Genomic DNA, 12,957 nt, shown 5'->3' with positions numbered 1-12,957 from the left:
TGAACCTGGAGCCTGGCTGGACACATCTTGCTCTTCATGCTGGATGCCATAAATGGTTCTGCCTGGGCACTTTTAACCCTGCTTCTTCTGCTTTCTTGCAGTTGATTTCTCTGACATCTTTTTACAACTGCAAAATCTTACTTTCTTCTGGCTTCTTAATAGTTTTTTTTTTTTTTGGTTTTTTTTGGTTTTTTTTTTTTTTTGCTGGTTAAGCCTGGAGTTTTTTGCTTGCCAGCCTCCAGATTTACGTTCCATTCCTGGAAGAGCTAGAAAGTAGATTGTTGAAGTGAGATCCTGGAGGAGCTGGATGCATCAGCTCTCCCAGTGCAGTGCGTGGGTGATGCAGGCACTGGGCCCTCATTTCCTGTCCTAACAGGAGATGTTACTGAAAAGACATCCTTTTCCTAATCCCTTTCTTATTTTTTAGGGTTTTTTTGGTAACCTTTCAGCAGATGGAATCTGTCTTTCCACTCTCTGCTCTGGATCCCAAATCTCTCTGCTATTTATTGTTCCAGACCCAGTGTGCAGAGTCCCCTCTGATCTGCAGGGATGGGCTCTGGTTACTGGTTGTGTGCTTTGTGTCAGTTTGCAAAAAACGCAGCTGCTGCCTTTAGAATTTAAGGGAATTGAGGCTGTTTCCCGTTTATTGGGATGCCAACAGGTTGCCAACTCCGCCTTGCAAAGCCTTGCTCCCACTCCCTTTGTTTTTTAGGGAGAAACCCCAACTCCGTTCAGATCACGGGACGCCCTTCCCTCTGAACCTCGAGGGCAGAAATTTTTAACGCCGTTAAATTAATTTTAATGCAAAAAACCGCCGTTTCCTTGTCTTCTGGGCAGTCAGGAGCCGCCCCGGGTATCAGCATCCCGGCTGCTGCAGCCCGGGGACCCCCGCGCAGCCCCGACCCTGTCGCGCTGTCCCTGCCTGCTCGGCTGCTGCTGAACGGGGACACGGAACGGGGACACGGAACGGGCTCTGCCCACCCCGCTGCTGATGAGAAGTGACATCAAAGCCCTGCCTGCTGGAGGAGGGGACCCACAATGCATTACTCAGGCACAGACGTGGAGGCAGCTCCCACGGCCGCTGGCACCGGCGCTGCGGGCAGGGAAAGCTCCATTGTCAGCCCTATGGGGGGACAGGGAGAGACCCGGCAGGGCTGGGCTTAGGGGCTGGCTGGAAGGGAGAAGGGAGTGCAGGGGGGGTGTCAGAGGGTGGGAGTCCCCGTCCCGCCGTGCTGGGGATCGGGTGGGGAGCGGGGGGCTGCCCCCTGACCCCCCGGGAGCGGGGGTGCCATGAGCTCGCAGGATGAGCAGTTCCGAGCAGCAGCCCCCGAGGCAGCGGCAGCTGATGGGATGAGCTGGTGGTACAGGTGGCTCTGCAGGATTGCCGGGCTCATCGGGGGCGTGTGTAAGTATCCCCTTCCCCTGCAGCCAGGGCTCCCCTCTCCTGCATGCCTCGGGGTCCCGCTGACCTCTGCTTAGGGTCACCTCGGTGCAGGGGGGGCTGTGCCACGGGACCCCAGGGTTGTGTCAGTTTTGCTGTGTTTTGGGCAGAGGGAGGAGTTGTGGACATGCTCCAGGTGGGGTGGGGTGGGCTGGCACACGGGGGATGGGGGTGAACTTGGAACTTTGGAGAAGGGACCTCCCCGGAGCGAGGGGATCTGCAAGTCCTCTGGTTTCTTCTCAGCTGCAGCACCCGCTGGAGGGGGTGGGAGCTGCAGCCCGGCCCCTGCTCCCCTGGGCAGATAAACCAAGTCCTGCCAGCACCAGGGCAGGTTCAGGACTTGAAGATGGGCCACAAGTTTTGGTTCACTCTGTTTGACTGTCAAGTATTTGCATATTCCTGCAACTTACATTCTTTTCCCATCCTGAATGTTGGAGCATTCCTGTTACTGCTCTTGTTGCTCACAGGGGGCCTGGCTATGGTGGTTTTTTTTTGTTTGCTTTGTTTTTTTGAAGGTTGTGTTGTGTGTTTTTAAGGGGTTTAGACTTGAGCAGACAGAAGGGACCCAGGGTACAACAAAGTGAGTTGGCCATGCTCTGAATTACCTGCTGCTGAAAACAGTTTTCCCAGGGAAAAAAACTTTACAACTGTGCCAGAAACCAGCCTGTCCTGTAGTGCTGTTTTGTTACATTCTGTGGGGAGATTAATAGCTCCTAAAAGCAGGAGGGACTGTTATGACCGCTTAGTCTGATCTGCAGAGCACAGGATGGAGAATTTCTTCTGCTTCAGGTCCATAACTTCTGGTAAAACAGGAGTGTTTCTCAGCCAGTGCAGTCAGCCTTGATTTATTCCCTCGGCTGTAGCATTTCATCTGGTCCTTCTCTCTCCCTGCCCCCTTCCCATGCTTCTTTCTTGCCTCAGGATTTGACTGCACAACCTCCTGGTATTTTTGCAGCCAACCTTGCAGACCGTGGTAGGGTTGGGCAGTCTGGTCCCAGCCCTTTTTGGCCAGGCTGGTAAAACATATGCTGCTCTCATTGTTTTATGTCTTAGGTGCTGAAATCCTGGAGGTGTGAAAAGATTTGGTAGGACTGCTCTGAAAGGGGAAAACGTCCTGGCCTGGCTGTGCTCTGCATGAGGCCCCTGCACTTCTGGTCCCGGCAGACGGCCACGGGACCAGCTGGGATGTGTCCCAGGGAGGGGGCTGGGGAGCAGTGGCTTTCCCACGGGCTGGGGCCATATCCAGAGTCTTGGCACTTTTTATGTGGCCTTGGCCCATGCAGAGCTCGGGGGGGATGCAGATGGAGGGCGAAGAGCTGGAGAAGCACGGGTGTTGGACCAAGTGGGTGGCATCACCCACCTTGTGCTGGAGCAGCTGATGAAAGCCTTGCAAATCTTTCAGGCTATATTTTTTCTCTGTCTTCACATCTCAAAGCAGCTGAATTACATTTGGATTAGTTTCCCAACCTTTTATTCACAGCTCTGAGAACTCGTGATTGTTTTTAAAGGAAAGCCCAGAGTTTTAAGTTTTTCATTCTGAGAGAAGAAACTTTTGGAAGAAGCATCAGGCTCTGAACAGGCTTGGGGATGATTTGGGGAGTCAGCTTGCTCTGCAGCCCTTGACAGTCTCCCTTCACGGGGTTCTTCAGGCAGCATGAGACAGATTCCTCTTATGAGCAAGGAGATGGGGGCTGTGAGAGGAGGGAACCCACCAGTACCCTCTGCTGGAAATGGCCTTTTTCCTAATGCTTCACCTTCAGCATCACCTTGTTAAGGGGGGCCAGTTTGGAAAAGAGGGGATGAGTAATAAAACAGCAAGGGGGGAGTTTGCTACTATTTTCAGAGCTTGCTATGAAAGGGCAGAACTCATTTATAAGGATTTTCAGCAGCTGGGTTGTGGTCCTGCTGCAGGACTGGATTATTTCATATAGAAGGAAAAATTCCCTACAGGAAGGAAGAGAAACTTTTAGTGCAGGTGAGGCTGTGACAGACAATGTCTACCTCATGCTAACACCTGCAGCTCACAACTTGCTGTAATCCAGAAAGGTCCAGGGCCTGGAGCAGGAACAAGACAAACAAGGTCTGGGATGGGTTCCTGGCAGGCTTGGTGACCTTGGCCAAGTGACTTCTCTCCCTCGTGTTCCTGTTTGTTAAAAGACAAGGAGAGTCTGTGGCTTTTGTAAAATGCTCTAGGAGCAAAAATAGGCTTGTGTTGAGGACAGTGACCAGCTGCTAGAAATGAATGGAGCCTTTGTGGGGGGGGCTGTCCTCCCCCCCCCTCGTTTTAGCTGTTTTAATTCTTTCTGCTTCCTCAGGGATTTGGGATGGAACAGCAGTCAAACAAATGGCAGAACTGCCTCCCATAGCTTACGTGCCATCAAGCATTATCTGCATTTTAAAAAGAAGTCTGGCAGCTACATCATCTTTTTGGTTACTGAGGGCAGGAGCTGCTCCTGTGCCCGTGGGACAAGGATGTGCCCCGGGCTGCTGGGGGTTGTGCTGCTCTGCAAAGGAGATGAAGGTCACCAAATCGATAGCTCTGTGGCTGCTGGCAGCCACCACCCAGGGCAGTGTTCCTGTGATCAGAAACCTTTGACTCCTTTCCCCCTGCTTGCTGCTCATGCTGACGTAGGGACTTGCTCAGCTTAGGCTTGCTGGGTCATTAGTCTGTTGGCAACCAGGCTGGTTGCTCAGCTGTGACTCCTGCAGGGATGCTTAGGGTTGTTTTGGGCTGTTGGAGGAGAAAACCAAATCAGCACCCTAACAAAACAACCCTTGGTTGGCTAGATTAAAAAAAAAAAAAAAAAAAAAAAGTAAGGTCAAAAAACTGCTGCAAAAAATACAATTTTCTTCCCCAGGTTTGTTTGGTGGTCGAGATGAGTTTTGTGGCTCTCTGAACTTCTTGGACTTCTCCACCCTGCAGTGCTGTTAAAGCAGGCAGGGTTCTGCCCCAGCTCTGCCTGTGTTTCTTGGCTATTTCTTGTTCTAATTATCAAGTGCCTGAAAGCCTCTTCATGTTGTTTTCAGAAGGGGGATTTCTGGGTGGGAGCATCAAAAGCTTCTGGTGCCTCCAAGGGGCTGCTGGTCCCAGAGAGGAGCTGGAAACCCTCAGGTCATTCCCTGCTCTCCAGGGTGACCACTGCTCCCAGCAGTCCCACTGGCTGGGGCTTTTCCAGAGCTCCAGATGTTGATGTGTAGGGCTGGGAGCAGATATCCCACCTCAGGGCCTCAGTTTCCCCCTCAGTGTGGTGACACTGATGCTGGTCCCTCTGTGATGGGAGCATGGAAAGCACCCTTGGAGCGTGGATGTGAACAGGACCTCTGCCATTTCTCCACTCTTGGTTGACCTTGTTCTTGCAGGATTCTCCAAAAGATTTTGGGTCCTGTGGAATAGTCCTAAGGAGGCTTCAAAAAGAACCTTCTTTGGTTGTTTCCTAAAGCCAGGAGGCCACTTGCACGTGGGCTGATCTTAGATAAATCTGATCATAGTCCTGCAGCTCTGTTTTCCAGGCTGGTAAATAGGGAGAACGATTTTTAAGGGAACTTTGAGGATTCAGCAGTGACAGCTCAAAAGGAACCTTGCAGACCTGTGCACTCAGGCTTTTGAAGGTCAGGACTGCTTCCAGCCCTTAGCAAAACACACGCAGACATCTCAGACACCCCAACCTCACCCTCAGAGATGGACTCTGCTACTCTTTAATATGTTGCAAAAAAGTCCCTTATGTCTTGAAGGGCTCTATAATTTCAGCAGGAGGCTTGCAGGGGGGTGCTTGCTGTGGACTCAGCTCTGCCTGGCTGCCTGGGCTCAGGTTCCTGGCTCAGCAGCATCCTGCAGGTATCTGGGGAGGGAAAGGAGCAGATCAGGTACCAGGTGTGCTCTGCAAGTTTAATGAGGCAGCACAGGGCTGCGTGGAGCTGGGCTTGGGCACTCTGCCTGCTTCCTCTCCTTGTGTTACAGGCTCAGGAGTGCTGGGCCTGTTTTGGGCTCTGCATTCTCCAGCTGGTTCCATCTCTGCTTAGCGGAGACCCAAATGTGGCTTTTTTCTGCCCATCCTTAGTGCAGGACCAGCAGTGTGTGGCAGAGACAGGGCTCACCTTGGGTTTATTTATCCTTTGTTTCTTTATTATATCACCCATGTGCCTTAGTGGTGCAGGTCCTGGTTTTGCTGATCTTTTCCAGTGTTGCTCAGAGGTGGGACCCTGATGGGATTTCTTTGTTCATCCCAGGACAAAGCAGTAATTCCTTTGCAAATAAAAGCCAGGGTGTCACATAAGGGACCCCATTTAAAAGCAAATGGTCTCTTGTTTCTGCACTCGAGAAGCAGTTGTACACTGGGCTGGTCTTTAAAAGGCATTAGGACCTGGTCCTAAGGACATGGTTTGGTAGTTAGGTCATGGTGTTGGTCAAAGGTTGGACTGGATGAGCTTGGAGGTTTCTTCCAACCTAAACCATTCTCTGATTCTGTGGTCACTGAAAACCTCTTTGCTTTCCAGCCTGTGCAGTTGCTGGTCTCTGGAACTGTGTCACCATCAACCCCCTGAACATTGCAGCTGGCGTGTGGATGATGTGAGCAGAGTTTCTTTTCTTTTTTGCCTGTCTGGAGGGAGGTTTGGGTACTGAGACACCACTGGGCAAGGGGCAGAGCTGCATCTCTTGGGCATGGACATGAGTGAGGTGTCCCCCAGGCTCTGCAGGACGTGGCTCCTTTGGGCAGGTTGAGATGCTGGGCTCATTGTGTTTGTTATTCTTCTCTCCCTACCCCTTTCCCTACTCCTTTATAGGTAAATACTGGGACACCCTGATCCAAAATAAGTTGGGGACACCTGGGTTTGGGCATTACCAAGAAGGAGGAGGGAACACAGTGGGCTCCATCCCCACCGCTCCCATCTTCCTGGACTTGGGTGCAAGGGAGAAATTGGGCTTAGGACTTGGGGACAGGGGGTGGGGGCAGTGCCAACCCTTACTCTGGTCCAGACGGGCAGGATTAACTCTGGTTTGCTCTGTCTGGAGGCTCAATGCCTTCATCCTGTTCCTGTGTGAGGTCCCTTTCTGCTGCCAGTTCATCGAGTTCGCCAACGCCGTCTCGGCACGGGCGGAGAAGCTGCGGCCCTGGCAGAAAGCTGCCTTCTACTGCAGGTGAGGAAGTGGTGAAGCCATCCCCAGGATCACCTCGGGATGTGTGTTCTGGGGGGGACGAGCATCCCCAGGCCTGGATTCAAGGGTGTCTTCTCCTCTCTTCCAGCATGGCCGCGTTCCCTGTCCTGCTCAGCCTGACGCTGACCACGCTCTTTGGAAACGCCGTCGCCTTTGCCACCGGGGTGCTCTATGGCATGGCAGCCCTTGGCAAGAAGTAAGAGAGAGCTGTGCCAGCCTGGGGAAGGGGGACCCCCAGCCCTCACCCCTCCTCACCTCTCTCCCTCAGCCTGTGCCTTGCTTCGTCTCGAAGCCCCAAGAGGGAAGGTCCCGGGGTTTGCTGGAGCTCCGAGTTTTCCCTTGGGAGCTCAGCCTGGGTTGTCCTCTGGGTCTGTCCTGGGCTGGGCCAGGATAAAGTTAATTTTCTGTCTTGTCGTTTTGCTTTCAGCTAAGTCTCTTGTAAATAGCTGCACTTGCTGAAATTAACAGCCAGTTTCTCAGTCAGTGTCTGCTCCTAGGGCTGATAACACTCCATGGTTATAGGTACTGCTGGAGAATGTTCTGCAGAACATCTTGCTCAGCAATGTCCAAAGCCAACTGGATGGCTTTGACCTCTGCAAACTGACTGGATTCACCATCTCCTTCATCTGGGTTTGCACCTAGGCCTGTAGGATTCCATACAGCAGCTTTCCACCTCCCATGGCTTCCTGCCAGAGGGCAAAGATCATTTTGTTTCTCATTCTCTGATAGCTGGATGGATGCTGGGGCTTCTTCAGCCCATTTGACCACTTTTTCTGGTGGCATTCCAAAGTGTGTGCCTTCTAGCCAGTCTGTTATCACTTCTATAATTCCTGGAGGATTAATTCCCAGGCAGGGTCCCAGCTCTCTTTCTGCAGCTGTTGGATGGAAGGGCTCAGCTCTGGGGGTGCTGAACAGCTTTGGGGGGGTTGGAGAGGGCCAGAAAGTCTCATTTGACTCCTGGCATCCCTAGGATGAGAACCCAGTTGGAAGAACTCTGTGCCAGGCTCTGTGCCCACCTGGAGGTGACATCCCCCCCTGTCCCTTCTCTCTGCAGGGGAGATGCCATCTCCTACGCCCGGATCCAGCAGCAGCAGAAGCAAATGGATGAAGAGAAGCTCACAGGGGACACGGAGGGACAGGCAATCTGAAGCACTTGAGCTCAGGGTCACCTCTCCTGGACACTGACACGTTGGTGAAGATACAGAAATCCCTTCTGCCCTTCCCTCTGCCTGCTCACCCCCTTCTCACACCCTGAGTTCCCTGGACACTGCAGCAAGTGAAGGAAATCTCAGGGGCTGAGCCAGCTCCTCTCACACCAGCAGCCAGACCTCAGTGCATTGGTCTCTCAGTCCCCCTGCTATTTTCTTTTTAATTTATTTACTTATTTATTTTCCTTTTCTCCAGAGGTGCTGGCTCTTTGGGTGCTGTGTCACCAGCCTGGGTGGGTATCCTTTTATCTGGAGTGATGCCTGGCAGAGAAGTGAGGGTGCAGTGCTCCTCTGGGAGCTGCTCTGCTGATGGGGTGAGAGGGGCAGAGCTGAAGTGGCAGCCAGGGAGCTGCTGGGGCTCAGCTGCCAGTCCAGGTGATGTGCTTTTCAGTACCACTCTGGTGTGGCCCTTCCCAGGTGGCACACACTAATCCAGGGCTTAACAATACATGGGGATGGGTTTAAGCTTGGTCTTGTCCCATGGGTTGTGTTTTCATGTGGGTCCAGTTAGAGCAGGTGTCAGAGGCACTGCTGCGTGGGAAAGGACTTCTAGCAAAAAATAAATAAATGTATAAAGACAATAAAGGAGCTGCCAGAGGAGCTGGGGGAGGTCCTGATACCTACAAAGCACAGTCCCCCCTTCCTCTGGCCTCAGCTGCAGGCAGTGACACTACAATTTACTTGAATTATAAGCATTAATTACTTTGTCTTAATAAGGGGACTTCTCTTAAACTTCTTTCTTCTAATCGGAAAGAAGGGAAATGAGGTTTGCTTTACCTCAGCTGGAAAAGGTACTATTGCTTGAGCCAAGAAGGACTTTTTTGCTGGTGTAAGGGTTGCTGATGTGCAAGAGCATCCCCCCCTCATGAGCCTGGGACTTTGTTATCTCTCACTCCCTGAATCCACTCCTGCTCCCATGACCCATCCCTCTGTGCCAGGCCCTTTGGTTCTGTCTGGTACAGAACTTTTCTTTGTGCTTATTTGCTCTTTGCAGCATTTCTGGGCTGGTTTTGTGTGGGCAGGTGGCACAGTCTTCCTGCACAAACACAGAGGGGTCAGCACCATTTTGGGGGGGATATCTGGGGTGTCTTGCTGCTTTATTCCAGGCTCCATCAGTGGTTCTTGCACCCTATTTTCTGTTTGCTTTGTATCATGCAGAACAAAACTGCTCACTGAGTCCAGATCCCTCCCCCTTCTCATCATGATTTGTTATGGGAGTTTTAATTTATTTAATTTTCCATGATCGCTTTTAATTTGGATTAGGAAAAAAAAAAGAGCAATAATTTATTTCTAGTTATTTAAGTATTTTGATGGGATTTATTTTCTCTGGACATAGGGGAAAGAAATTTCCAGTCCTTTGAAGAGCTGCCTTACTTCCCAAGGGGTCTCTGGCCCCAGGGAGAGCTCTGGCTGCTGTAACTTACAGGGATGCTGTAACTGGGAGGCTGAAGAATTCCCCTTCAGCCTTCAGAGCATTTCTCAGACTTTTAGGAAGTGTGCTGTCCTTCCACCCCTTTGTCTTCTTCTGGGTCCCTTGCTTGGCAGAGTTGTTTTTCTGTTTTTCTCCCTCTTCTGGAAGAGAGGGGGGAGGAAGATGGGGCAGTGACTGCTGGGGGGGAGGTTTGCACCCCCTGGGCAGAGATCCCTGGGGGCTGCAGCCTCTTCTCCCCCTGCCCTGGGAGCTGAGCTCCTGCTGCCACCAACACTCTGTGGTCCCATTGGGGTCACTGCAGTTCCAGGGGGGTTGTGTCTGAGAAATGCTGCTGGGGGCTGAGTGCTGGCTGCCAGCTGAGCAGTGTCAGGTTGGAAAATATCTACATAAGAGCTCCTTCCTCTGGGCACAGGGCCTGCTCCTGTTTGCTGGGTGGCACCAGGAGGACCCTGGCATGGATGGGATGGAGCTGGTGCTGGAGGGGTGGCTGGGCAGGGATGCAGTGGGAGCAGGGCTGTCCCTGGGGATGGGGGCCACTCAGCTGCTGGTGTTTCTTTAGGGAGGTGTGAGGATTTACAGCAGCTGGGAAGGCACCTGGCTGTGTTTGCACACACAGACCCTGACAGCTGGAGCCTGGGAAGCTGCTCTGTGCTCAGCCCCTTCCCAGTTTGTCTGCTGGGCAGGTCAGGCACTGCCAGCTGAGATCCAGCTTGTCCCAAGAAAGGCTGTGTCCTTTCAGAGCCCCCAGTGTGCATGGCACAGGGCCCCAGCCTGCCTGGGGACCCCCTGGGATCCTGCCTGGTGATGGGGTGCTGAGGAGGAGCACCCTGCACCCCTGGGTGGTGGGGTGGGAAGAGCCTCTGCTCTTTGGTGTCCCTGGGTGGTTCAAGTGCAGGGTCCTGCCTGGCAAAGGGGACACCTGCTTTGGGTTTTGGGGGGCTGGGGGGGTTAAGTAGTGTTGTAGTAGGAGGCATTGTTGCAGACTGATGCACGTAGCTGCCAGCATGACTTTGGTAGTGACTGCTTGGCTCTGTGAGTAGTTCCACAGGAGTTTTAGTGACAGGAGGGGACAGGCAGAGCAGACCATCAGAAAGTAGTGCTTGGAGGGAGAAGCACAGAGCTGGTGGGACCCTCTCAGGCTTCACTTGCTTGCTGCCAGTCTGTGGCATCAGGACAGTCCCTAGTGCAGGCAGATGCTGCTCCAGGTCAGCCTGGATCTGGGCATCACCATCCTACCCCTTGGCACCCCTGACAGAGAGAGGTCCCTCGGGTGCCTGCAGCACTGTCACGCTGTGTTTTGTGGCAGCTGGGTGTGATGCCAGGGCCCAAGGCAAGGAAACAATCCCCGTCAGCTCTGCCCCTGCCAGCAGGTTGCAAAGCTCAGCTCTGAGCTCAAAGTTTTTGTTGAAAATGTGTCTGAGGGGCTCTGCTGTGAGGGCTGAGCTGGAGCCTTGGGAGCCTTGGAGCTTCGAGCCGCAGTGCTTGGAGACATGGGAGCAGCTGGGTGTCTGTGTGCCTGTCAGATCTGTGCCCCGAGAGGCCTGGCTCCTGCAGATCAGAGTCTGGAGTGGGAGCTTTGGCTGCTCTGTGATGCAGCTGCACCCAAGCCAGCTGCTGCCATCCCTGCAGATGTTGGCAAGGTGACAGCACCCGTGGCTTTGAAGAGTTGTAGTGACATTTAGACGATGCTCTCAACTCCATTTGGTCAAGGAACTGTTTTTGGGGAGATAGAAAGGACCTTTAGAGTAGTAGCATCACAGTAGTTAACCCCTTCACAGTGTGTGGTAGTGATTTGTTGTGTTTAGGGGCCCCATTAGGGAGCTGTGTATGGATAAATGGAGATAAAAGCCCTGCTCTGGGGGCTCTACAGACTCAACCCAATCCCTGCTGACAGCATCCAGGCTGGATGGCTAATCCAGGGGGTCTTTATGGAAGAGGTTCTGCTTGCCAGGTCTTGGAAAGGCCCCCTGGGAGACAAAGGGACAGGAGTTTTGTTCTATGGGAACTCAAGAGCAGGGGATGCATTGACTGCAGTGAGTTGTGACACCAAGTGTGGGAAGAACCAGGGAAGTGGCAGTTCCTGTGCCCTCAGCAATAGCCTGGTACAACATCCACCACCTGAGCTCTGCAGTTCTTACCCACACACAGGGTACAGCTCTTCCCTGTCCCCTTCAGTCATGAAGCTGGCAGCCCTTGTGCTCATCAGCTCCACTGTCCCCTGGGGATGTCCCCTGGGGGGGAAGAAAAGAGCAGAAGCTCCCTTTCTGCTGCCTACCCAGGCAGGGGCTGATTTTGTAACACCAGTCAATTCTTTGTGTGTGCAGTGAATAAAAAGACCATTCTACCTCTGGAAAGGGCCACTGTGATTTCTCAGACTCTTAATGTTGTAGCAAAACCCCTCATACTTACTACCTTGAAGGAGGTCAATCAGAAAATGCTTCTCCAGTGGGGTTCTCACAGGACCTGAGGAGTCCAACCTCATTTCAGCCTTGGGCAATTCCTCCTTAGGCAGAGCCCTGAGAGCCTCAATTCATCTTTGTCATTTTTTCCTCAGGAAAAAACAAAACAAACCACTGCCCTCAGGGAGGGGTTTCAGTGCAGTGAAGATATCGAGACCTGGTCCATAGCCATGTGAGAAAGAGAATGCTTCAGCCACAGGGCTGCCAGAGATCCTGATCTTCAGAAGGTCAGTGGAAAGCAGAGGCTCTTGAGACCTCTTGTAATCAGGCCATGCTTAGAAACAGTCATATCCCAGCCAGGGCTGGACATCTTTCTGGAAATGGGTCTCAGCTGCAAAGGTTTGATCTAATGCTGGGTTTTCTCTCTGGGTTTGATTTTGGCCCATCTCTCTTCCTCTGTCCCAGGCTGCTTTAAATCACTCCTCTGATAAAGCACATCTTCTCTTAGGTGATTTCTGTCATCTCCTCCTCCAGGGCATCTAAAACAGTGACTGGGCATCTTGAGGACTGTGCCAAGCTGTTACCTCAGTCTTCCTTGTCACAGCAGGCTGAATGTTCCAGGGACAGGGTAACAGGAACAGCTCCACCAGCCCTTGGGGGTGTCAAGTGCATGTCAGGAGGCTGGAAAAAAGCTTGGGCAAATCCTCTCTCAGCTCAGCCATTATTGTTCTGCCCTTCTGGGAAGTGTTAGGTTGGATGTGATACTCAGCAGGGCCTCACAACCATAACCACCTCCTATGGCTGTGTTTTACCTAAAGTAAGGCTCAAAAAAATGATTAAAAAAAAAGAATACCTTAATCTTGCAGGATGTGCAGGGAAAGGGTAGGAGTAATTTGCTACAAACTATGCAGTTGAAATCTCAAAGTGGTGGAGGCTCCACACACAGCTGTGATGGAGACACATCCACCTTCCTCTCTGTGGATGAGTAAAACCCTGGGCTGGGGAGGACCCATCCCATCCCAGGTACTGTCAGAACCTCCTCTGTCTTTCCTGCAGTGAACCACTTGCACTACAGCTGAATGTTTGTCTGCTTCTGTTCTTTGTTTTGTCCTGGATTTTCTTTGTGAACTGTATTTGGTCTTGTTCATTAGGCTTTTAGTGTAACGTGTGTTTTTAGAGCAATAAAATGTGGCAGCTTTTTGTACAAAACACCTGGTTCTGCCTCTTTAAAAGTCTTTTATGTACATGAGACTTGGTTGGGAAGCTGGAGGCTGCTGTGGTCCCCTTGTCACAGTCCTGGTCTGCCCCTTCCATCCCACCCT

At 52.2% G+C, this 12,957-nt stretch overlaps 1 protein-coding gene across 1 annotated transcript; it reads left to right on the top strand.

The window, feature by feature from the left end:
• Positions 1–1,035: 1,035 nt before the first annotated feature.
• On the top strand, positions 1,036–12,844 carry CACFD1 (calcium channel flower domain containing 1). The gene is made up of 5 exons (XM_071765842.1): positions 1,036–1,405; positions 5,936–6,008; positions 6,453–6,578; positions 6,685–6,792; positions 7,651–12,844. Exons 1-5 carry the CDS (start codon positions 1,291–1,293, stop codon positions 7,742–7,744), a joined length of 516 nt encoding a protein of 171 aa, XP_071621943.1. The 5' UTR covers positions 1,036–1,290; the 3' UTR covers positions 7,745–12,844.
• The last annotated feature ends 113 nt before the right edge of the window (positions 12,845–12,957 follow it).

This window comes from Heliangelus exortis, chromosome 22, assembly GCF_036169615.1.
Source record: "Heliangelus exortis chromosome 22, bHelExo1.hap1, whole genome shotgun sequence".
Classification (NCBI taxonomy): domain Eukaryota; kingdom Metazoa; phylum Chordata; class Aves; order Apodiformes; family Trochilidae; genus Heliangelus; species Heliangelus exortis.
Note: the sequence above shows the minus strand (reverse complement) of the source record. Positions and strands in the feature narration are given on the sequence as shown.

What these genes read in the sequence shown, in the direction of transcription:
- CACFD1 (XM_071765842.1), top strand. Translation starts at nt 1,291, where the DNA reads ATGAGCTCGCAGGATGAGCAGTTCCGAGCAGCAGCCCCCGAGGCAGCG. An exon ending in AAAGCTGCCTTCTACTGCAG is followed by an intron (nt 6,579 to 6,684) that starts GTGAGGAAGTGG and finishes CCTCTCTTCCAG; the next exon opens with CATGGCCGCGTTCCCTGTCC. An exon ending in ATGGCAGCCCTTGGCAAGAA is followed by an intron (nt 6,793 to 7,650) that starts GTAAGAGAGAGC and finishes TTCTCTCTGCAG; the next exon opens with GGGAGATGCCATCTCCTACG.